The sequence below is a fragment of the Mustela nivalis genome (genome assembly GCF_964662115.1).
Source record: "Mustela nivalis genome assembly, chromosome: 15".
Classification (NCBI taxonomy): Eukaryota; Metazoa; Chordata; class Mammalia; order Carnivora; family Mustelidae; genus Mustela; species Mustela nivalis.
The window spans coordinates 30,673,890-30,698,087 of NC_139034.1; the positions used below are offsets into that span (position 1 = coordinate 30,673,890).

Consider the following 24,198-nt stretch of genomic DNA (forward strand, 5'->3'; position numbering starts at 1 on the left):
TCACCCTTTTCCCAGCTGAGATTTCAGTGGGTTTAACCCTCCTGCAGGTGTAGACATTGACCATCCTTACTGCATCAGAGAAATCCTTCCTTGGTCTAGTATAGGAGCCGGGGTGTAATCTGAGTATTCTGATCAAAAGGAAGCCCAATGACTTTGTTTGGAACAGGAGATACCCTGTTTCTTCTCCTGGATATAAGAAAGGGAGCATGTAGCCTCAGGCGCTTGCAATCAGCTTGTTTCCTTGAGGGGATTCATCCATCACATAGGGCCGATGCCTGGAGAAGAAGGCTCACAGAAGCCCCTGCTCTATAGTGCCTGAAGTCCAATTCTCTCTGGATGTTAAGTTATGTGAGATAGTGGCTGGATTGTTTAAGCCACTCGGAGTTGGGTTTTCTGCTGCTTGTCTCTAAAAAATATTCGGATATACTAAATAATCTCTGATCCTAGGAATTGATTCCAGCCTTCCCAAGAGGGGTCTCTCCTCCCATGGCAGGGCTGGGTGGGTCTCCCTCAGAGGCCCAAGTCCAAGTCTAGCCATTTCCTGCTTTCCTTTCTCCTGTCTGTGTTCAGTGCCCATTTCTGGCAACCTTTCTTTTCTGTCTCATTTCTTTGAAAACGAACAAACAAAACCCACAGAATCCATTTGACTTTTAAAGTTTAATTTAAACAATTTTTATTTCAACAATACATATTTACAAGTTAGATGGCTGAAAAGTTTTTAACAGGAAAAGAGAAATCTCCACCCTATTGTTCTACCCCTAACTCTCCAGAGGCCATCCCTGTCTCTCCTTTTCATTGTTTCTTCTGTACTACAGCTCCTGTTGCTAAATAACATTTTTCTACAGCTTTTGTTATCCCCTAGCTTTAGTTATTATGCATTTTCTATGACAGAAGATGGAGATCTAGACATCTTACACCTCTCCCCCGCATACATACTGTCTCATTTCTTTAAAAAGTTGCATCACAGTATTTTGTTATTTACATTATTCTCTGTGTGAACATTATTTACAGCTGAGCCACATAGTGTACTACGATTAAATTTCTGTTCTTAAACAACTGTTTCTTTCTGCGAGCATTCAAGGATCACAGTGTCTTTTCCCTTGTTTATTTTTCTATGTATTTTCACTAGTTCATCCCAAGTTCTTCAAGAAAAATATAAATCCCTCCAATGAGTGCAAATCAATTAGTTTCTTTTTTCTTTTCTGCTATCACCAACATCTTATTTTCTTCACCTTTCTCCTGTGTTGGATTCTTTGTTTCCTAGATCCCATGTTTTCCCCTATCTTGGCTTAATCATTTATTTTGGAGGAACACATCCTCCAGCGGGTTTCTGATAAAAAGTGCAAGGGTGATAAAGAGTGTTGAGACCTTCTGTACTAAAAATGTCTATCTACCCTCTCATTTATTTGTAGGTGTTTTTCATGTTTGGGCCTTTGTGCCCCATGCCCCCACCCCCTGGCCTTGCTGGCCCCCAAGTGCAGTGGTCATTGACTATTCATAATTACGAGTGAGGCTCTAACAGGCTGACTAGGTGCTCTCTGAATGTGAGGGATTATTTGCAGTGTGGGCTTCCCTGTCAGGTAGGTAATAAGGGAGGTTCTGGCTTTTTTGTTAGGAAATCCTCAACGGTCGGTTAGTCTTTTTCTTGGGTTGGACAGTTTCCCCACAGTGGAATCCTATACGCACCTGTTTTGATGGGATATGAGTCTGTCAGCATTCTGATAGCCCCCCCCACCCCGGGACTCCTGTTTACTATGAAGACATTTCCTTTCTCCCTAGCTTGAGACCACCACCTCCCTCCCACACTCTACCTGAGGTCAGTAACTCCAAAGAGAGTATCTTGTGAAAATGAGAAGGGGTAGGTGTCTGATGGGGAAAGGGAACTTTTATTCAGACCTTCAACCAATCTTCCTGGAGTTTTGTAGGGAAAGCAGTGGAGTAAACACCCAGCTATCTCTTCTCCACAGATATTTTTTAAACACTTACAAGCTGTGTGAACTTGAACAAGCTTCTTAATTACTCTGAGCTTCAGTTTTTTCATTTGTGAAGTAGAAACACAAGGCTTTGGTGTGAGGGTTACATGGGGTTGCTAAATGCGAAATGTCTGGCACACTCAGCCCAGCATGGAGAGGGCATTCAATTGTTCATGGTACAGTGGTCTGGGAGGTAGCAGTTGGTAGTCTCACTAGGTTTGTTTCAGTGGACAAAAGAACCCCTTCCTAATATCCAGTTCTTTTCTATACTCTCTCAAAAGGAAAGCCACCCTATTCATGTTTTGCCAGCATATTAGTAGAATTTCAGAGGTACAACAACCTTTGCAATTTATCCTCTACCCCACACTCTCTCTCAGTGCCCACCCAAACACTTAGAGCAACCTCCTCTGTTCTGGCTCCCACCCCATTGGATTAATGTGCAAGACTGAGAACTGAAGTGAAGTCAGTCCAAACCCAAATCCCAAGAGTAAAACTGACTCCCTCTTCTCTGTATTTTCACCCATAATCTTTCTAATCCTAGGCAATGGCCTAGTTCTTCCTCCTACTCTTCCCATCCTTTCTAGCCTCCTGGTAAGAAAGAGGCAAAGAGAACTTTCTTGCCTTCAGTGTGCTAGAGCCTCTATCTCAGTCCAAAATGAAATATCTCCTTCTCCCTACTTTTCACCAGCTCTTTCTTGCCCCAGACCTCCTCTCCCTTTCTCTCTCACTGTTCTTGTTTGGGACCTGTTAAAGGGCAACCTTCTTCACAAAGTCTTTTCAGTGAATTCCTAGGATGCTTTTCTTATCTGCTCTGGAACCTCCTTTAGCTTTATTAACTGGCTATATCTTAAAGGATTGAAGGTGTAAGAGGGGCTGGAGAAGCTGGACAAGTTGAGATTGTCCTAACCTTAATCTAGAATGCCTGGTGGGACCAAGATCTGGTACAGGATCTGACAAAAAGAAGCACACAATATGCTAAGCACTTTTTCCCCAGTCTGACCTTTTAGGTTGCAAGACTAGTAGAGACTTTGCCTGCTACATTTCTCATCTAAACTCAACCACTGAAAACACACCTAATAAAATGTTTGAAGTAGGACTTGATTGAACTTTGTTGGAAATGGTGTAAATATATGGTCATTTGAGACTACGTGTGAATGAATGTGAGCACAAGGATACAAGAACAGGCCTTATCTACAAAACCCTTAAACTTGTGTTTCCTTTTTCAACCAGATGCAGACAGGAATGCTGCACTTTGTCTTTTGTAGGTGATCTTTTCTGAGTGTAGCCCTTAGCCTGTCCTTAAAATTTTCCCCAGCAAAGTAATAGAGCAAAGGATTGAGGCACGTATTGGCTGCTGCCAAGGCCAGTGTGATGACCACAGCTTTATGCAGCTTTTCTCTGCATACACCCACTTCCCATGCAAGCAGGTGGAGGGTTCTCAGTACATGATAGGGCAGGAAACACAAGAGGAAGATGATCAAGGCAATGATGATGGTGATAAGAGCCTTCTTGTGAGAAACCCGCACACCCAGTTCTGGGACCTTCACCTTTAACAGAGCTCGAATGATCAGCAGGTAACAAATGTTGAGCATGCAGAATGGCAGCAGGAAGCCCATCACCAAGGCAACGTAGTTCATGGTCTGCAGATTAAAAATTTTACGCATATTCAGCTCTAAGCATAATGTGACACTGCCATTCCGCTCAGAGCCATTGTTCAGAAGCACTGCTGAGGAAGCCATGATAAGGAACCATATGATCCCACACAGAGTCCAGGCACTCCTGGTGCTGGTGACATGGAGGCGCCTGAAGGGGTGAACGGTTGCCAGGAAACGCACGATGCTCAGCACGGTCAGGAAATAAATGCTGCTGTACATGTTGACATACAGAGAATAAGACATAATCCTGCAGGTCAGGTCCCCAAATATCCAATTGGAGCCTCTGAGGTAATAGTCAGCTCTGAAGGGTAGTGTACTTGTGAATAAGAAATCTGAAATGGCCAGGTTTAGCATGAAAATATTCACAGACGTGGACTTCTTATAAGACTGCAGGAAAACGTATATGGAAAAGCCATTTCCCAAGGTTCCCCAGATAAATATTATCAGGTACACGGTAGGGTAAAAATCCTTTTTGAAGTTTTCAATTGTACAGTTCCCATTGCTGTTGTTACTGGTGAAGGTGCCATTGGATTCCATTTCTGGTATGGCAGTGGATGGAGGCAAGAACATAAGTTTTCTCTTCATCCTAGATTTAAAAAACACACACACAAAAAGTTACTTCTTGTTCACTACTTACAGATTTTCAGATTTTAATGAAACAGAAACACTAGCTTTTCTTTGCTACTTGAGTCAAAAAATATCTGAAAAGTCTTTACTGTATGCTCCATTATAAATTTCTAGAATGCAAAATAAACATTAATTTATTTGGTTAAAGCCAAAGCTTCAAACTTGGGAGACCTTTGGCAGCGTGCCTATGCTAATATTGCAGCTAAATCTACCAAAGAGCAGTTGGCTCATCAGAATGTATGGAAGACAAAAGGAAATGGCACAAATTTTGAAGTGCTAAAAGAAAACTCTACCAACCCAGAGGTTCTATATGCTGCAAAAATACCCTTCAAATATGAAGGAGAAGTCAAGACATTCTTAGATAATGGAAATCTAAGAGAATTTGTTGCCAGCAGACCTACCCTAAATGAATGACTAAAAGAAGTCCTCTAGACAGTAAGGAATCAATAAAAGAAAGAACCTAAGAACATTTTTAAAAAAAAGTAAGACATGAAAAGCAAAAATATATAAGTAAGTACAAGAGGATTTTCTTCTCTTTTTGAGTCTAAGTTATGTTTAATGATTGAAACAAAAACCCTAATATTGATGGGATTTGATATGATGTAGGGGAATTTTTAAAGATAATTTATTGTAATTGGGGGAGGGTAAAGGGATATAAAAGAGGTAAGTTTTCCACACTTTGCTTGAGTTGGTAAAATGATGATGTCAATAGACTGTGGTTAGTGACATATGTATAATGTAACACCTAGAGCAGCCATTATCAGAAGAGACCCCAAATTGCTACGGAAATGTTGAAAAACAAAAATAAAACTGGCGGCATCATGTTAACTGATTTCAAGCTTTACTACAAAACTGTGATCACCAAGACAGCATGGTATTGGCATAAAAACAGACACATAGAACAGTGGAACAGAGTAGATAGCCCAGATATCGACCCTCAACTCTATGGTCGAATAATCTGTGACAAAACAGAAAAAAACATACAGTGGAAAAAAGACAGTCTCTTCAATAAATGGTGCTGGGAAAACTGGACAGCTATATGTAGAAGAATGAAACTCGACCATTCTCTTACACCATACACAAAGATAAACTCGAAATGGATAAAAGACCTCAATGTGAGACAGGAATCCATCAGAACCCTAGAGGAGAATATAGGCAGTAACCTCTTCAATATCAGCCACAGCAACTTCTTTCAAGATATGTCCCCAAAGGCAAAGGAAACAAAAGAGAAAATGAACTTTTGGGACTTCATCAAGATCAAAAGCTTCTGCACATCAAAGGAGACAGTCAAGAAAACAAAGAGGCAACCCACAGAATGGGAGAAGATATTTGAAAATGACAGTACAGACAAAAGACTGACATCCAGGATCTATACTGAACTCCTCAAACTCAACACACAAAACAGATAATCATATCAAATAATGGGCAGAAGATATGGACAGACACTTCTCCAATGAAGACATACAAATGGCTAAAACATGAAACATGAAAAAATGTTCATCATCACTAGCCATCAGGGAGCTTCAAATTAAAACCACATTGAGATATCACCTTACACCAGTTAGAATGGCCAAAATTAGCAAGACAGGAAACAACATGTGTTGGAGGGGATGTGGAGAAAGGGGAACCCTCTTCCACTGTTGGTGGGAATGCAAGTTGGTGCAGCCTCTTTGGAGAACAGTGTGGAGATTCCTCAAGAAATTAAAAATAGAGCTTCCCTATGACCCTGCCATTGCACTACTGGGTATTTACCCCAAAAATACAGATGTAGTGAAAAGAAGGGCCATCTGTACCCCAATGTTTATAGCAGCAATGGCCACGGTCACCAAACTGTGGAAAGAACCAAGATGCCCTTCAACGGATGAATGGATAAGAAAGATGTGGTCCATATACACTATGGAGTATTATGCCTCCATCAGAAAGGACGAATACCCAACTTTTGTAGCAACATGGACGGGACTGGAAGAGATTATGCTGAGTGAAATAAGTCAAGCAGAGAGAGTCAATTATCATATGGTTTCACTTATTTGTGGAGCATAACAAATAGCATGGAGGAAATGGGGAGTTAGAGAGGAGAAGGGAGTTGGGGGAAATTGGAAGGGGAGGTGAACCATGAGAGACTATGGACTCTGAAAAACAATCTGAGGGTTTTGAAGGGGCAGGGAGTGGGAGGTCAGGGTACCAGGTGGTGGGTATTGGGGAGGGCATGGATTGCATGGAGCACTGGATGTGGTGCAAAAATAATGAATACTGTTATGCTGAAAATAAAAAATAAATAAATAAAAACAAATAGAGATTTCTATTAAAGATTATTAAAGCATAAATGGCATATAACATTATGTTAATTTTAAATGTACTACATGACTTTGGGAAAGGATCACCAAAATGAGTCTAGTTACCATCCACCACCACACATAATCAACAGAATTTTTTTCTCTTGTGATGAGAACTTCCAAGATCTACTTTCTTAGCAACTTTCAGATATGCAGGAAATATTATTGACTATAGGTACCACACTGTACATCTCCCTGACTTATTTTAATAATCAGAAGTTTGTACCTCCGGATGTCCTTCACCCCCCTCCTCTGGCAGCCCCCAATCCGGTCTCTCTTTATGAGTTTTATTTTGTTTGTTCATTTGTTTCTCAGACTCCATATATAAGTAAAATCACATGGTATTTGTTTTTCCTCTGTCTGAATTATTTTACTTAGCATAATACCCCATAGGTTCTTAATTATTTTCTTAATTACTGCTCTAAAATTCAGCTATCTTTAAGGGCCGGCAATAAAGTTTTAGAAAATGCAAAAAAAAAAAAAAAAGGATCAAAGTAAACAATGGATCAAAGGTAAACAATGGATCAAAGAACCCTGAGATGCTTTGCTATTTATTACCCAAAGATATAGCCATAATAAAAGTAGAGTTTAGCAAGGCTGCTTCATGATATTACCTGTAACAGCAGAGATAAACTGGTGATGGTATTAAACCAACACTGGCAGGGTAACTTGAAGGCTATCGCTAAGGATGCTCCCATGTATGCCCCATCTGCCATGTATGCCCCATCTGCCATCAACACAATTCTAGCAAGTCTGTAAAGGTAGAACATGGACATGCACAGTCCCAAGGCTCCTTTGGACATCTCCAGAAAGTCTATGAATGTGTTCTGGTTATTGTTCATTCTCAGAGTGTGTCAAGGCTTTTCTTTGCTACAGAGCTCTGTAGAAAAAAAATTGCTTAATTTGGGAATCCCAACTTGTCTCTTCTGATAGAGTCATCAAAGAACCATAAAGCTTTAACTTTTACTTAGTAACATCACTGTCCTTATCCATAGACCCAGGGAAAGTAACAAGAACGAATGGCATTCTCACACCCTCAACCTTCTCATGATTGAAGTATTTCCACTGGCCTTGATTGCCGGCAATGAGATCAGGCCCTCCTAGAACCCACAAATTACCTGAGTTTACAAACTCATATTACAAACTCCTCTTAATTTGTTTGTAATTGCTTAATTTGTTTACTTAATTTGTAAACCCGTCCCCCTTCTCCTCCTCCTCCTACTTCTTTTTATTTTTATTTTTTTTAAGTAGACTTCACATCCAGCATGGAGCCCAATGTGGGGCTTGAACTCACAACCCTGAGACCATGACCTGAGCTCAAGAGTTAGGGACACTTAACTAAGCCACCCAGGCACCCCTCTGGGTTGTTTTTTCTTAGATCATAGCTACTGTTCTGAATTTAACAGATTACTGACAAAACTTAATAAATAAAACCAACCAAAAAACAAATGAAAAATACTTCAAGATGTAAATTTTCTTCTCTCTATCCCTTCTGATAGTTAAGTTTCTCCTCACATAATTAACCCTAATTTCAGTCTTATCAAAATTATATATTGACTCCATATCAACAAAATGCTTCTGCCGAAGTCCTTACAACCCTATCAGCAAAACCTAACCCTTCGGGAGTGGGAACAAAGATTGAGTCTAACCTGGGTAGAAATCATTACTTTATTTTCTTCAACAACCTTCCAGCCAGTTATGCGGGACCTATTTGACTCCACTGAAGGCATCTGTCCACCTCCAAGGACTCTCCACCACAGATACTCAATAAAGAAAAAGTCTCATTCCTATTGTGAGAAATGAATCTTAAATTCCCGGTTACCGGGCGCCTGGGTGGCTCAGTGGGTTAAGCCGCTGCCTTTGGCTCAGCTCATGATCTCGGGGTCCTGGGATAGGGTCCCATGTCGGGCTCTCTGCTCAGCGGGGAGCCTGCTTCTCTCTCTCTTTCTCTCTCTGCCTGCCTCTCTGTCTACTTGTGATCTCTCTGTCAAATGAATAAATAAATAAATCTTTAAATTCCCGGTTACCACTTGTCTACTTCTTATGGAGACATTGAGCTTATACCCACCTATAACTCACCCTGTGTATTCAATATCATCGTTAGAGGACATCAGATGTCTAAAATTACCACCCCTCCAGGAATTACGTTTCCCTAAAAAGTTACAGAGAGACATCTGAGAGAGTCAGGCACACGCTAATTGAGAGAAGTCTCTCTCAGGAGAGATAACAGACTGCCCGGTGTACATAATGAGCAACCAACCACCAGAGCTGGAATAATGCAATCGGAAAGAATCACTCATAACTTGTTTCTGACCCTGGCGAGAGCATTATGTATTTAGAATATACAACTTCTGCTCTGGAACCTGACAAAAACTCGCTCTCAAATGCTAGCCAGGCTCCTGGGAGTCCTCTTCTTGCTAGGCTTCCCACTTGAATAAAGGACTAACAGTTTTTTGGTTTTTTGTTTTTTCTGTTAACATTTATTTTTAATTACAAAAACGACAGTAGGTTGTAAATGCTTTAAACAATTTTCCTATAAACAAAATGTCACAGTCGTTTTCCCATTTGATAGATTTTCTACTACAACACGAAAAAAATATTTGCTTGTGTAAACAGTAAGGATATAACATGACTCTAAGCCAGACAACTTTGCCTCATGCCCAAACACATAAGAATTAGTGGTAGGATGGAGGAGAAAACATTTCTGAAGGGGTAGATGGCCTAGCGTAACCACATAAATATGCAACAACTGTTCATACAGTTTATGAGGGTTTCTCAACCTATGTTTGCCACACTCTTTCTTTTTTAAAAAATATTTTTTATTTAAATTAAATTAACATACAATATATTATTGATTTTAGAGGTGCAGGCCTGTGATTCTTCAGTCTTATACCCAGTGCTCATTACATCACGTGCCCTCCTTAATGAAGGACTAAGAGGGGCGCCTGGGTGGCTCAGTCAGTTAAGTGGCTGCCTTTGGCTCAGGTCACGATCCCAGAGTCCTGGGATTGAGCCTCGCATTGGGCTCCCTGCTCAGTGGAGAGCCTTGTTCTCCCTTTCCCTCTGCCTGCCTCTCTGCCTACTTGTGTTCTCTATCTCTCTGTCAAATAAATAAATAAAATCTTTTTAAAAAACAAAAGACTAAGAGTTTTGTTTTTTTTTAACAGTTTAGGGCTACATCTCTAGGATGACCATAACCTCCCCTTCTTACAGAGCCTGAAAAAACTCAAGGCAAACGAAAGAACTTACTGTTTGTTCCAGCCAACACCTGAAGATAGGCCTCCTGTCTCCCTCCCTTGGGGGGGGGGGGTAGCATCCTAAGCTTCAGAAATGTCAGTTAGCAAACCCAGATGCAGTTCACATACGCCAACCTCCCCTTCCCATTTTTGGTAGTTTTTCACTTCCCTGACTCTGCTGAACACCTGTTTACCCCCTCCCTAATCCTTCATTCTCCCTTAAAAACATCCATTCACCTCTGTAAAAAATGAAGTTGAGTTCAGTTAATGTTGGGCTCTTTTCTCTACTATAAGAGTATATTACTGATTAAAATCTGTCCTTCCTTTAACTAACATCTGGCTTTGTTTATCTTTGACAAAGCCCAGGTTTAAATGTAAATTCGTTAGAGAGAGTTGTCATAGATAATAACACAGTCCTTACTTTCTCCTTAACTAGCCAAAGAGAATTTTCTAGTAGAGTAAACACTTACTACTGCACCTGTATAAATATTACATAACAGCCTAAGACTTAAGGTATGGGTATAGGGAACCTTGCTGGATGTCTAGAAAAGAACAGGAGGATCAGGGGACATGTTTTCATTATCGGAGTATGATAGTATGGGTCCCTATTTTTCAGTCTGTTACATGAACTAACCATTCTTGTTCCTGAAAAGTCCTGCTTCCTTGAATATTACCCCCAAAGTATCCAATGCAAGCATAAATCCTATTATAATTCCTAACATCCTCTTTCTGAAATGCCCCAGTTTCCCTTCATGTGCATTCCACCTTGACACAAGTCAATAGACCTAACTTTGTTCAACAACCGGTATGTTCCCAATGGCCTTGGCTAGAAGACATTGACTCTGAGAATCCACATAAAGATCTAAAGAATAAAAAAGTTATGGTAAAACATTAGTTAAGTTAACCTACCCAAAGAGATGGTTTGTTAATATATTTTAATGCAGCAAGGATGTTTTTCAATTCTCCTTCAGACACTTATGTGAAGGTATAACTCAGAAAACATGGTTGACATGGAAATGATGTACCAAAAAAAAAAAAAAGAAGAAGAAGCTTTTTTCTTTAATTCAGCATTTCCCAAAGTATCTTCCACAGAATATGAATTCCATAGGATGCTCTGTAAAAGACAAGCTTTCCATGTTTAAATCAGCTTGAGAAATCTTGTAACCTCTAGTATTCTTCTCTTGGAGATTCATAATGCACGTTAAAGGCTCTATGGGGGTCCTGCAGAAAGACAGAAAGAAGACAGCTTGATTTACACACAGTAACCTTCCTTTTTTTTGATCCTAAGAACTCTCATGCACATTAACAAATTTTAATACTCCACAGAACTAATGTTCTACATAATCTTACTTACAGGGAAATGCTGATGTTAGTATATAATTTTTCTGGAACAGGAATTTTTGATAGAAGAGAAAGAGAACCCCCACCCAATGGACCAGTCCAACCAGCAAGTGTTCAAGTGTTTGGAGTTAAAGAGTTCTAAGCACTTACTTCTGGGCAAACCAGCATTTCTGAGCATCCATTACTTCATTTGTAAAATGGAGATTGTATTAATTTCCTAAGGCTGCCTTCACAAAGTACCACAAACCTGGAGGCTTAAACAACTGTATTCTCTCACAGTTCTGGAGGCTAGACATCTGAAATCCAGGTGTCAGTTGGGCCATACTCCCTTAGAAGCCTCTAGGAAAGACATCTTCCTTGCCTTTTCTAGCTTCTAGTGGCTACCAGCAATCTTTGGCTTTCCTTGGCTTGTGGATGTGTCACTCCAATCTCTTGACTTTCCCATGGTATTTTCCTCTGTGTCTTCACATCATCTTCCTACTACATATTCTATGTTCCTGTGTCTTCTCCTCTTCTTACAAGAACCCAGGTCTTTTGGCTTAGGACCCATCTTACTCCAGTAGGACCTCATCTTAATTAAATCTATCTACAAAAATCCTATTTCCAAATAAGGTCACATTCACAGGTACCTGGGATTAGGACTTGGATCTGTCTTTTTGGGGAGATATAATTCAACCCACAACAAGGATATATAACATTGATTTCATGGGGTTGTTGTAACCATTAAATGAGTAAGAGAGATCGAAAGAGAGAGAGAGAGAGTGCTTCACACAGTACTTGGTACTGGATAAATGTCCCCTTGCTCTTCTACCCTCAGGAATGTATGTAGGAATGATCTTGCTTCGACATCTGTCATTCCACTGACCATGAGGGTGATGACCTCAGTTCTCATGTTCGTATGAAGTGTAAAAAGTAGACTCCTCTTCATGTTTGCTAGAAGGGCATACTGTACAGAAATACTGACAACTCTTGGATTTTTCTGACAAGTTTATGATGAAAATCTCTCAAACAACTCCATTCTTATGCTTTCAGTCCATTTCTATCAGGCAGCCTTCTAACAACCCATCTGCTCCATCAGGCCTCTCTGGAAGGGTGGACTTTGAAACGTGAGCTGAAAGGTTATAATAAAGGGAACATAGAACCTCCCATTATAAACATTCAAACCAGAATAACAAGAATTCTGGGCTAAAAATTATTTCCCTGTGAACTGGACTTGTGTAAATTGATTTCTTTAGGCCTAGGAGTAGACTGGCAAGATGAGAATTCTCATATGCAGAGCTGAGGGCCACCTCTTATTTCGGAGAGGACCATAGGGCCTTCATTGTGATGACATGAATCATGGCTCTCTGTTTTTGATCTGTCTCAACAGCAAGTCTGAGGTTTCTTGCTTGGGTTATAGGGAGAATGGTGAGGCCATCAGCTGGGATGAGGAGAGCATGCTCTAGAGCTTAGGAGACAGCTCAAGGTAGAGAAGGAATTCTGTACACAGAATACACAGAGGCTGGAGTTCTGTAAGCCTAACTGAGGAAAGGGAATACAGCAAAATGAGGAAGTTGGAGACAGTGTTTGAACTCATCTTACAGGGAATTAAAATTTCTATTGGTTGGCAGGACTAGGACAGAAGGATCAAACCCCAAATCCCAAAATGCTAGAAGTGGTGCAGGCAGCACAACCCAAGTCCATGAAGCAAGCCTGGAGCTGGATTCAATGTCACAATTCTGTGTCTAGAAGGGCGGAGAACTAAAACCAGGGTCAACAAACAGAGCCTTGGGGACAAAGAGACAAGGCATGAGAAATAAGACTGGTATACGCCCAGCCAGAGGAATTCCCATATTCCCAGGGGTTTCATTACAAATGGCTTTTTTTTTTTTGGTGGGGGGTGGGGGAAGGATGGAGTCTTATTCGTATGACCATACAGAATCTATTCTAGTCTTAAAGACCCTAACTTTGGAGCCAGGATTCTGATAGAATCTTAGGGAAAGCTCATATCTAACAGACCAGGGAAGAATCTGAAAAAAGTAGAAATGGACCTAAAAATGAGCAATCTTTAGACTTTTTGACCATGAAGACCACAGCTCCTGCCTCAGGACCAACAGGACTTGTGAATTGCTATGAGAATGGCAGCAGGGCTGCGGGGGGTGGGGGGCGCCTGAGTGGCTCAGTGGGTTAAAGCCTCTGCCTTTGGCTTGGGTCATAATACTGGGGTTCTGGGATCGAATCCTGCATCGGGCTCTCTGCTCAGCGGGGAGACTGCTTCCCCCTCTCTGCCTGCCTCTCTGCCTACTTGTGATCTCTGTCTGTCAAATAAATAAATAAAATCTTAAAAAGAAAAAAAAAATAATGGCAGCTGGGGAAGGTTTGGAAGCAGCCTGCTCTCCTCTCTGACTAGGGTGTGGCAAGCATTCAGAGACACTATCAGCTATGGGTGCTGAAAAACATCCCTCATCATAGGCAGGGCATGGAATCTAGCAGGTGTGACCACAGACAAGAGGTCATCAAAAAAGATGGTAACAGGTGTTCCCACCAGGAAGTTGAGGGGTGTGAAGGAACCAAAACCAGACCTTAGCAACAGGGACTCCTTGAGCAACTGGAGAGCAAAGGCAGAACTCATGGGGAAGTTTGTCTGTAAGCTCCAAGACTGTGTAGAGCCATGCCACGGTGCAAGGAGAGGGTCAAGATAGGCAAGCCCTAAATCCTGGAGGCCCTGAGTTCTGGAGGTCCTGAGTCCTGACACCCTCGATTCTTGGAGGTCCTGAATCTCGAGGCCTGGTCCTAGAGGCCCTGCGTCCTGGAGGCCCTGGTCCTAGAGGCCCTGAGTTTTGGTCCTAGAGGCCCTGAGTCCTGAGATCCCTGAGTCCTGGAAGCTCTGAATCCTGGAAGCCCTGATCTAGAGGCCCTCAGTCCTAGAGGCCCTGTGATTTGGAGGCCCGAGTCTTAGAGGTCCTGGGTTTTGAAGGCTCCAAGTCCCAGAGGCTCCAAGTCTTGGAGAGCCCAAGGGCTTGGGCACAGAGACTCGGGCCAGGGATGCCAAGACTGGGGTCCATTTTCCCTAATGAGGTGGAGACCAAATCTCAGAAAAAAGAAAGATCCCCAACTTTAGAGCAAAGGCACAAAGTCAAGATCAGATCATCCCCCAGGGTAACTGAGTTCCAGAGCTGTTTCTGTTCCTCTACCTGAGATTGGGATTGGTTCTGGGCCCTGGAGGGGACTGGAGGGGAGTTGGGAGTGGTCAGTGACTGACGAACAGCCTTAGTTGCAGGGAGAGGATACCCTACAGAAGCTGGAGCTTTGATTCCAAGAGCATCTTAATCCCTGGAAAGCTTAAGAAAAAAAAAAAAAAAATACATGGATACCCTTCCTAGAAGCCTCACCCAGCTACCAGCCACAGGCTAAAAGCAGGTCAGCTCAGTTCCAAAATTCTATTTAGCTCAACACTTTCTCTTGAGAACCCTTTAAAACATTTTGGTTGTTCTTTCCTGCCCATATCAAATACAACTGACCACATCACACTTCAACATTTTGGACTATTTTTAAAAAAAGAAAAAGAAATCACTTGCTGTATGTGGCTATAAAAATCAGCCAGACCAATTAAGTATGTGACAGGAAGCTGAGAAATACATGAAGAGGTAAATTCAAGGAAAATTAGGAAATAAACTGGCAGTCTAATTTCCACTGCCTTGGTGGGAGAGGAGTACACAGCTTCCTTGACTGAAAAGGAGCCGGGAACAAAGAAGGAATTAAGGTTTTGTCTCCCACAGCTTTACTGGTGACCAAACAAGACAGAGGAAACAGTGAGAAGCCACGGGAGACAGGGATTCCGTATTTCAGTTAGGAAGAAAACCACATGTGTTGCGTGGTAAGAATCTGCTGTAGATGAATAGCTTCCATGGATGTTTGGGAGGTCTTCATGGTCAGAGCAAAGCCGCAACTGTCCAAAACATCACAGAGATATTTTCAAGTGAATTTAGAAAAATACCTTTTTTTTTTTAATAATCCATTTTTGACAGGACCTAAGGATCCGCTGTCACAGAGTACCTCCCCCTATGCCCCCCACTCCTCCACCGCCCCCATCAGCTCCAACTGGGACTGTGCGCCCACAGGTGTACTCAACTTCAGTGCTGACATATGGGCCCGGGACTTGTCTCAGAACCTGAAGACTGAGGCACTCAGACACACTGACAGACACATGCCCCAGGGAGCAGAGAGAGAGATAAACATTACGCAACCGCAACCGGAGGCTGTGAAATTGAGATAAACTGGTAAAGAATCAAGAATCTTCTGGAGAATAAAGGTCAGTGCCCCAGGCATCATCTTTACAAAGAAGTCATGATGGGATTTTTCTAAGCCATCAGCACCAACACAAGAGAGCTATAGAACCGCCTGCCAGCAGCCTCCCACATTACCACTAGGTGACTTCTGGGTCCTCTGTTTGGCCACTGTCTCTGGGACTTCTAACTCCCACAGTGAAAATCCTTTCCTCAAGTTAACATCAGGCCCTTGGTTGTCTGATTTCGTCAGCTACCCTCACTGCCCTCAAAGATACCCGCCTTTGCCAGACCTGCCTGAGGGTTCTGGGAAAGCTCACGTCCTCCATCAGTGACAAATGAGCAGCATTCAAAATAAGCAGCAGACAGCCCGTACTGTGTTTGCTCTGTGGTCCGCACTCTGCAGAGCTCCTTCTGTGTGTTAACTCAGGTAGTCCCCAGATATCCCTAGATAGTCTGAATTGGTTATTTTATAGATGAGGAAAATTAAAGTGCAAAGATATGGAATAGCTTGTGTGCCCAAGTTCACTTGTCGCTTAGTGGTGGGATGGGGCTTAAACCCCGCTCCCAGCTCTCTGTCACAAAGCTCTTCTGCCTCTCTCTGCACCACAAATACTGGGTCCTGTGTACCTGACAAGGAAGAAAATACAACCTTAAAGCTGAAGGACCTGCCAGAGTGGTGAATAAACCAGAAGTAGTAGACAAAGCCAGGTGAAAACAGCCATCAGAATGAAATGCTGTAGGGAACAGCCTTGGGGAACAAGAGCGTTTTTAAGGTACTAAGGGGAAAGGCTGGCTAAGGAGAGGGGCCATGGGTTCCAGAGAGAGGACCAGGCTGTGTGAAGACTGGTTGCTGGGAGCGCAGGGCAAGTCTGGGGAATGGCAAGTGATAACAACCTAGGGGAAGCATGAAAGGGAGGATGAGTTGGGCAGAGGGTGGTTTGAGAGTGACCTACATCCACACAAAGGAGTTGGGGTTTTATTCTGGGGGCCATACGAGCCACTGAATTGCAGAAAGCCGATGCGTATTTTTAGAAGGGTGATATTGGTGGCAGGTGGAGGACAGCTGGGAAGGAGGCAGGCCTAGGTTCAGAGAGACTGCAAGGGATTGTCCAGGGCAGAGGGGGTGGACATCTGGATGGGACTGAGAGACATGAAGAAAAATGAGAGGTGGCCAGAGTTGTGGATGGACCAGTTATGGAATGTCAAGGAAAGTGGGGGTGGGGAGGGGAATCTTCTCAGGTCTTTGCTGGGAGAAGGGTGCCTTCCACTAATAAAAAGGACATAAGAAGATGCTGTTTTATAAATTGAAAAAATTAAAAAAAAAAAAGAAGATGCTGTTTTCGGGTTGGGGCAGGGGAGGGGCAGAGAGGATGAGTTCAACTAGGGACATTTTGAATATGAGGCTTTTGTGACACATGTAAATAAACTGTCCCCTTGCAGTCTAGAGCTGGGGTGGAGGGGTTAAGAGAGCTTGCTGAGTTTAGTCACTTATGGTGACTAAAGCCAGAAAAGCTGAATGACCTCCCACAGGGGCATGAGAACAGTGAAGGAAAGAGGCCCAGAGATAAGACCTTGGGGTGAGGGGAGGGGGTGGGGGAAATCACCAATTAAGAGCCAGGCAGAGAACAGGAGCCTAGAAAGATGGCTGAGAAAGGTTGGCCCCAAACCCAAACCAAAGGAGATGAATCAAGAATGCAGTGTCAAGGAGACCAGGAGAAAGACTGGTGGAAGGAGCAGGAGGTCGGTGGGAATTAAAAGTCTCAGGGGACTTGGCAATAAGAAGTTTTCAGTGACCAGAGGGGTCGGGTGAAAGCCCAAGGCCAGGGGCAGCAATGACTGCTGAGCTGGGAGAGGACCCTTTCCAGTTCTGCGGCTGTGAAGGGCATGTTGCTGGAGGAACATTCTGAGTCTGGGAGGGAAGCTGCAAGTATTCTCTTCTCTGGAGACACTTTGACTGGGACCCTTAGCCACACTCCCTCCTGTGACTTGGGTCTCCTCCTCTCTTCATTTCTCCTTCTCTCTTCCAACTTCATCCACCTGAACCTCTAGGCTAGAATGTACTCTGTACCTGAAGGCTAGCGGGCCCAAGCGACTCCCAACCTTCCCGCTTTTCCAGCTGCATAACTCTTCTCTCCGCCCTTCAGCTTCCTCACCCTCAAAGTGAGGCTAAACAAGAAAGCCTGTAGGATTGTTCTGAGTTGTAAAGGAAAGAATATGCTTACTCCACACAGCGAGTGGTCAACCCAATGCCAGTGTTCTCTTCTACCTAATTCTGCGACCTACTGGAATTTTTGTTTTTGCTTGTCCGCTCGCTCTTAAATTCCTGAACTCCCGGCTCACTGTTGTCATTTCTTCAGGCAACACAGTCCAATAAGTTCCTAGGAACTGCCAGCATCAGGACTATCCTTGTTCACAATCAAAGTGACAAAGTTCAATCAAATTAAAACTGTCTCTCTCTCCCTTCCCTCCTACCAAGGCACTTCATATTCTGCCATTAAATTCAAATTATAGAGCCAAGAAATTATTTACAGAGGTCACTTGTTAAGCATCCCTTGTTTCCTGAAATGATACAGAGACATCGTGATATCATAGAAAATCTGTACATCACAACAAGAGCCAAATCCTAGCTCTACCCCCTTGCTAACTGCATGGTCATTAGCAAGTACTCAACTTCTGGGACTTCTCCAGAAGACAAAGGAGGCGACACAGGCAGAAGCCTCCAGCACAGCTGCACAGAGCCTGGCACTCACACACGGTCCATGCGTTAGCATGCTAGATGTCACCCTGTCTGTAGCCGAGGGAAGCAGAGCCTGAGAACTTCTGGGTATGCCAGCTCTAGGATACCTGCCTAGGAGAGTAAGAAACAAAAGGAGAAGGAGAGAATGTTTCAGTATCTCTGGAAAAATGGAAAGCCAGGGGAATTGTCCTGAATGGTGCCCTAGGAAGCTGCCAGTAGCATGGGCCTGTGAGCATCTGTAACCTAAAGAGGAGAGAGAATGGAACAAAAGCAAACCAAGGGCTTTTCTCCTTCCCCAGGGCAGACCTGGCCTCATTACCCGCCCATCTCCACCCGCACCTCTCTCTTCTGTCCCAGGGACCAGATGATGGTGGGCCCAGTACAGGTTGTCGTCTTTCACCTGCACAAAGGACACACAGTCTCCTGTTTTACTCCAGCTATGGTCAGCCCATTCTCTACACGGTGGCTAGAGTGACCTTTCCAAAATGCATACCTGACCATATGACTTCTGCTTAAAACCCACTATCACATCAGAATGAAGTTCAACTCCAAGAATATCACAATGTGGACTTGTCAACCAGCATATTCTCTCCCCACAACTTGCCTCACTAAAACCCATTCTAGCTTCACGGAACTTATTTCAATGCCCTAAACACACTGGCTCTCTCTTGCTTATTCACTCTGAGCTCCAGCTCCTCTGACCATCTCTGACCCAACCTCAGATTTCTTTCTAGACATCACTTCTTCCAAAAAAGGACTTCTCTGACCCCTCCAGGTCTTGGCCGGCTGCTGCCCCAGCCCCACCTGGCCTCGCAGGGCCATGGGCTTCCTGTCCCAGCACTTCCTCCTTAGAGCCACCATAGTTCCTGTGTATCCTCACCCCATAGGCTGTTCACCACTGATGGCAGGCATGGGGTCTCACCTGTCTACTACTGTATCCTCAGGCTCTGGCACAGCTTGTGGCCCATAAATGTGCTCCAGTGAATCATCCCTGAGTGAGCTATGGATGGTATTATTCACCTCCCCCATTTTATGTCTCACAATAAATATCTTCCGAGGGAGAAAAAAAATGCCCAGTAGTCTTTTGCAGCAAAATGATGTTTGCATATTTTCCCTCACACACTTACTGTTTCTAAAAGTCAAATATAGGTTCTAGGGACAAGAATACGGAATCAATGGTATTGAGGGTAATGGGGTGTCGACAGAAAGGACCCAAGTGGTACTCTGTGCTGAACACTGTAGAAAGGGACACTATTGATATATCTGAAGGTTGACGGTTGTTTTTCTCACTCTGTGCCAAATGAGTTCCTCGTAGGGATTTGTCTGCTATGAGTTAACAAGGAAAACTGCCTTCAATTCTCTCAGAGAATTTATAAGAGAACAAAATTATTGTCATGGTAAAACACAAAATAAAAAGAAACCGACTTCCTTTAAAGATGCCCCCACGTCCCCTGCAGACAATCCCATCTCCTATACTGGAGTCGCAAACAAGGTAAAATGCTATCTCCACTGCCTCATAGGAGGACCCTTGTGTGGGACTCAGTTTTTCTTTAGTGATAAAAAAAAATTCTTATTTCTACAATGCACAATAAATGTATGTGGACTGGATCCTTTTAAATTCTTCCAGCTTAACCTTGAAGCCTCTAGAGCAAAGAGGCTCCGCTCTTCCCGCTTTCCCTCCACTTCCTTCTTCTCTCAGTCCCGTCCCTGGCCTGTCCTCCCTCCCTTCTCGTCTTCTCTTCCTTCTTGTTCTCCTTCAAATCGGCTCCCCCCTTTCCTCAAAACCTCTCTTCAAAACACTAGCGATTCAAAAAGCTTCCTTTCCTGATCCTCTCTTCCTAAGGACGCTTCCACCTTTGGGATTCTTTGGTTTCAACTCACTACTCCAGGTTCCATTACTTGCTTTGTGAGACGCATCAGCCCACACCACCACCAAGTCATCAGTCCAATGGGAGAAGTTTTCCTTCAAATATGGCCAGACATTGCACCATCTTCTCCACGGAGGAGTTAATATAAAAAAGTTAATAGATTCAACAGAGATAAACATAAGCTGTTATCTAACTTGCCCATTGATCGGTGACTTAGTTTATTTATACCTTTCCATCTATTTTTTCTTTTTTTTTTTTTAAGATTTTATTTATTTATTTGACAGAGAGATCACAAGTAGGCCAAGAGGCAGGAAGAGAGAGAGAGAGGAGGAAGCAGGCTCCCTGCTAAGCAGAGAGCCTGATGCGGGGCTCGATCCCAGGACCCCAGGATCATGATCTGAGCCGAAGGCAGAGGCTTTAACCCACTGAGCCACTCAGGCACCCCCTTTCCATCTATTCTGAGTGGAGTGCATGTGCTAGGTTGCCTGCAAGGACTCCATCCTCAAGCATTCTTGGTCAGCAGAGGGACCAAGACCTGCACATAAGGAACTCCGGGACAAGGAAGGCAGTGGTCAGTGCCCTGAGAAAAACCACAGACACAGGGCTGGAGGTTCTGATCATTTGATAAGGCGCTATGACAAAGCTGAGCAACCCAGAATGCTTGCCTTTCTCTGCAGCATCCCACTTGTATTAAGGAGAGCCCCCTGGGTAACAGTATGGGCCCTTGCTTGGCTTTTATCTTCCAGGCTTAATCCTGGGAGGATTAGTGTGCCTCAGATGTCTGGTGTGTAAGACAAACTTGGAAAATGGGAGTCCCTGAGTCTGGAATACGTATGAAATACTAAAAATTCCCAAGGTGATCCTGACATATCACAATGAGCACGTTGCAAAAAGATGTTATTTTCTTCCAGAACAGGTGTTGTTTACGTTGTGTTGTATCCCTTATGACCCCAGGCCGGTAGGAAGTCGGAATACTAACAGATGCTGGGCATAATTTTGATTCATTTGGAGCATTCTGGAGCCCCAGCCTCTCTAACTTTTACCAATGGACTGGAAACAAACCCATCTCTTTAAAGCATTAGTAAATTGGAATTCATAAGTAGATTCTCATTACAAGGGTTTATGTGGTTAAGGTGGGTGATAGAAATTTCTAGAGGTTTCGGGGTGCCTGGGTGGCTCAATCAATTAGGCATCTGTCTCCCTTCAGCTCAGGTCATGACCCCGGGGTCCTGGGATGGAGCCTTGGGGTCCTGGGATAGAGCCCTGTGTTGCACTCCCTGCTCAGCCAAGAGTCTGCCTCTCCCCCTGCCTCCTGTGCGCATATATGCTCTCTCTCTCTCTCTCACTTTCTCTCTCTCAAATAAATAAACAAAGTCTTTAAGAATATTTCTAGAGGTTTCGTTCATTTTAGGTTTCCCACAAATTACTTCTGCATTATTAATACAGTATTCAAAGAGAGACTTGGGTGGCATGCCTGAAATTGTACCTCTCCTTCCCTTAATATGTATTGATCTCAGGTATGTGACAGAGACAGGAAAATATTTCAAATGACCTAGGTATAAATGACAGGTCTCATAATGCCAGCCACCCATTCGAATGACCTGGGAAATTTTTAAAAAACAAACAAACAAACAAAACCAGAACAAAAACTACTACAGATGATTGGCTTATCACCAAAAGCCGAGTTTCAATTATTCTAGGGATACTTTTTAAATTCCTCAGAATCAGGTGATTCTGGCTGAATGTGTAGCTAAACCAGATTCAGGGTCCAAAGGGGTGATAAACAGATAAACACATACAGTCTCACACATGCCTTACCTCTCATTTAACCCCCGGGTAAAGCCACTGACACATTCTCAAATTTAACTTCCTCTCCCCGCTGGCCAGAAAAAACCTCCTATCCTCCGAATGGGAAGAAATACATTTTTTTAAAATAAAATAACCCAGTCTATGAAAGACAGGAAAGATGCTATCTGGTCAAAATCAGGGGAATCCTTGAGTGAGGTGTGGCAAGTCTCAATGCGACAGTACCCAGCAATTTAAAATTATGATTATGAAGAATTTATAGCAATGCAGAAACAGTTCATGCTCTAAGGGGGAAAAAAAATGAGCATCAAGTAATCCATGCTGTATGGACACAACTGTGGAAATCAACCTGAAATTATATGCAGACACGCAAAAAAAGAATGGAAAGAAATACCGCCCGAATGCCAATAAAGACTAGCTCAGTGGTGGTTTTACTTTCTTCTCCTTTTTTGTACTTTCCCAGTATCTTTTAATCGGCTATATATATGGTAGGAAAAAAAAATTTACAATGGAACAAAATTAACGTACTTTTCAGAAAGCATGCTATCAGCAACTTCTAATACTCAGTAACGAATTAACAAAACAAAGATTAAAAATGCTCACCCGAAGGTTCCTGTGTTCCTGCTGTCTTCTCTCTGTCTCCTCTACTCCTCCTGCTTTCCTCCTCCAAGTAATTCAGCTTGCTGACTTAAAAGTGAAAACAGCAAATTTATTTTATAAAAATTTCAGCTAACATCTCGAGAATAAGGAACTTGGGTCAGCTGGTTTCTCAGGGCTTTATAGCACTTGGTGTGGGGGTTGGTCTGGCTTCCTTCTTAAGAAGGGGAATTCTTCCAGTTAGAGACTACACATCTAAAAGGAAGAAGCCTGGATTAACCCTGTCTCTCTGATGCCTGTTTTTATTAGCATCTTTCATAATAGATCAAGGGAATGTGATGGGCTAGACGCAGGGCTGTTAAATAGCTATTAGATCTCCTAAATGTTTTTTGTTTCCATGACAATAGTAACAGCAAAGCTGCCTTATCCACCTTATAGATACAGCTCTACAGAGCTGTTTGGAGCACTTCCCACCCAGCCTGCCACTTTCTTGAAACTTTCTCTGTTTTGTTTCTCTGACTCTTCTCATTCTTTTTGTACCCCTTGGGCTGCTTCTTCTTACCTTCCTTCTGTTTTTCTTCTACTCCTTTTCTAAAGGTGAGTTTGCCCCGGAAGTCTGTCTTCTCACCTCTTCCTACCATCTTCTCTTGCTTTTATTTATATTGTCCGCTTCCATGGATACATTTAACATGGCCCCTCCCAAGCATACACTCCCCCATCTACCCCATCTAATCAAATGGCACCACAGTGATTCAGCCAGTCATTCTATCTGCAAGCCTAGAGGTCATTCTTAACTCCTTTCTTTCTCCCACAACCAATATCCAAACCAACCAACTCTATTTATTCTACCTGCAAAATGTGTCCTAAATCCGGCTAAGAGAAATAAATTACAAGATTTAATTCCCATTAAAATCTTCATCATGTCTTGGATAGAATGTTGCAGTAACATTAAGCAAGAACTAAGAGACTTCCAAATTGGAAAGAAAGAAGGAAAACTATGTCTGTTTACAGATGATGTAATCTTTTATGTAGAAAACCCTAAAGATTCCACACACAAAAAAAACTGTTGGAACTAATAAACAAATTCATCAGTTGCAGGATACAAAATTAACACACAAAAATCAGTTGCATCTCTATATACTAAAAATGGACAATTTGAAAGAAAATTTTAAACAATTCTAATTATAATAACATCAAGAAGAACAAGTAAAAACAAGACTTGGGAATTAGCTAAGGAGACGATAGACTTATACACTGAAAACTACAAAACATTGCTGAAAGTAATTAAAGAAGACATAAAAAATGGAAAGATATCCCATGTTCATGGTTTGGAAGACTTAATATTATTAAGACATAAATACTACCCAAATCAATCTACAAATGCAATACAATCTCTTTCAAAATCATAATGATGTTTTTCTCAGACATAGAAAAGTCTAATCTTAAAATTTATATGAAATCTAAAGGGACTCCCAAATAGTCAAAACAGTCTTGAAAAAGAACAAAGTTAGAGGAATGTTACTTCCTGATTTCAAGACTTACTACAACACACAGTAATCAAAACAATATAATCTTGGCATAGAGTTAGATAGATAGACTAATGAAGTAGAATAGAGAACCCAGAAATAAACTCTCACATATATGTTCTAATAACTTTTGATGAGGGTGCCAAAACCATTTATGGGAAAAGGAACGTTTTGAACAAATAGTTCTGGGAAAACTGGATATCCACATGCAAATGATTGAAGCTGGACCCT

At 42.5% G+C, this 24,198-nt stretch overlaps 1 protein-coding gene across 9 annotated transcripts in view; it reads right to left on the minus strand.

Moving 5' to 3' along the window:
* Nucleotides 1-656: 656 nt before the first annotated feature.
* LOC309848547 (cysteinyl leukotriene receptor 2-like) overlaps nucleotides 657-24,198 on the minus strand; it is an 84,949-nt gene continuing 61,407 nt past the window's right edge. For 5 of the 9 annotated variants that reach the window (XM_082700273.1, XM_082700272.1, XM_082700269.1 and 2 more), the window contains 3 exons: nucleotides 22,448-22,531; nucleotides 10,734-11,045; nucleotides 657-4,214 (listed from right to left, as the gene is read on the minus strand). In XM_082700273.1, coding sequence (XP_082556399.1) covers nucleotides 3,176-4,213 — 1,038 coding nt within the window. In that variant the 5' untranslated portion in view covers nucleotide 4,214; nucleotides 10,734-11,045; nucleotides 22,448-22,531 and the 3' untranslated portion in view covers nucleotides 657-3,175. Of the gene's footprint in view, nucleotides 4,215-7,202; nucleotides 7,595-8,237; nucleotides 8,270-9,837; nucleotides 9,911-10,733; nucleotides 11,046-22,447; nucleotides 22,532-23,003; nucleotides 23,067-24,198 lie in introns of those variants that run through there. The other 4 variants (XM_082700275.1, XM_082700274.1, XM_082700277.1 and 1 more) reach the window with 4 other exon arrangements.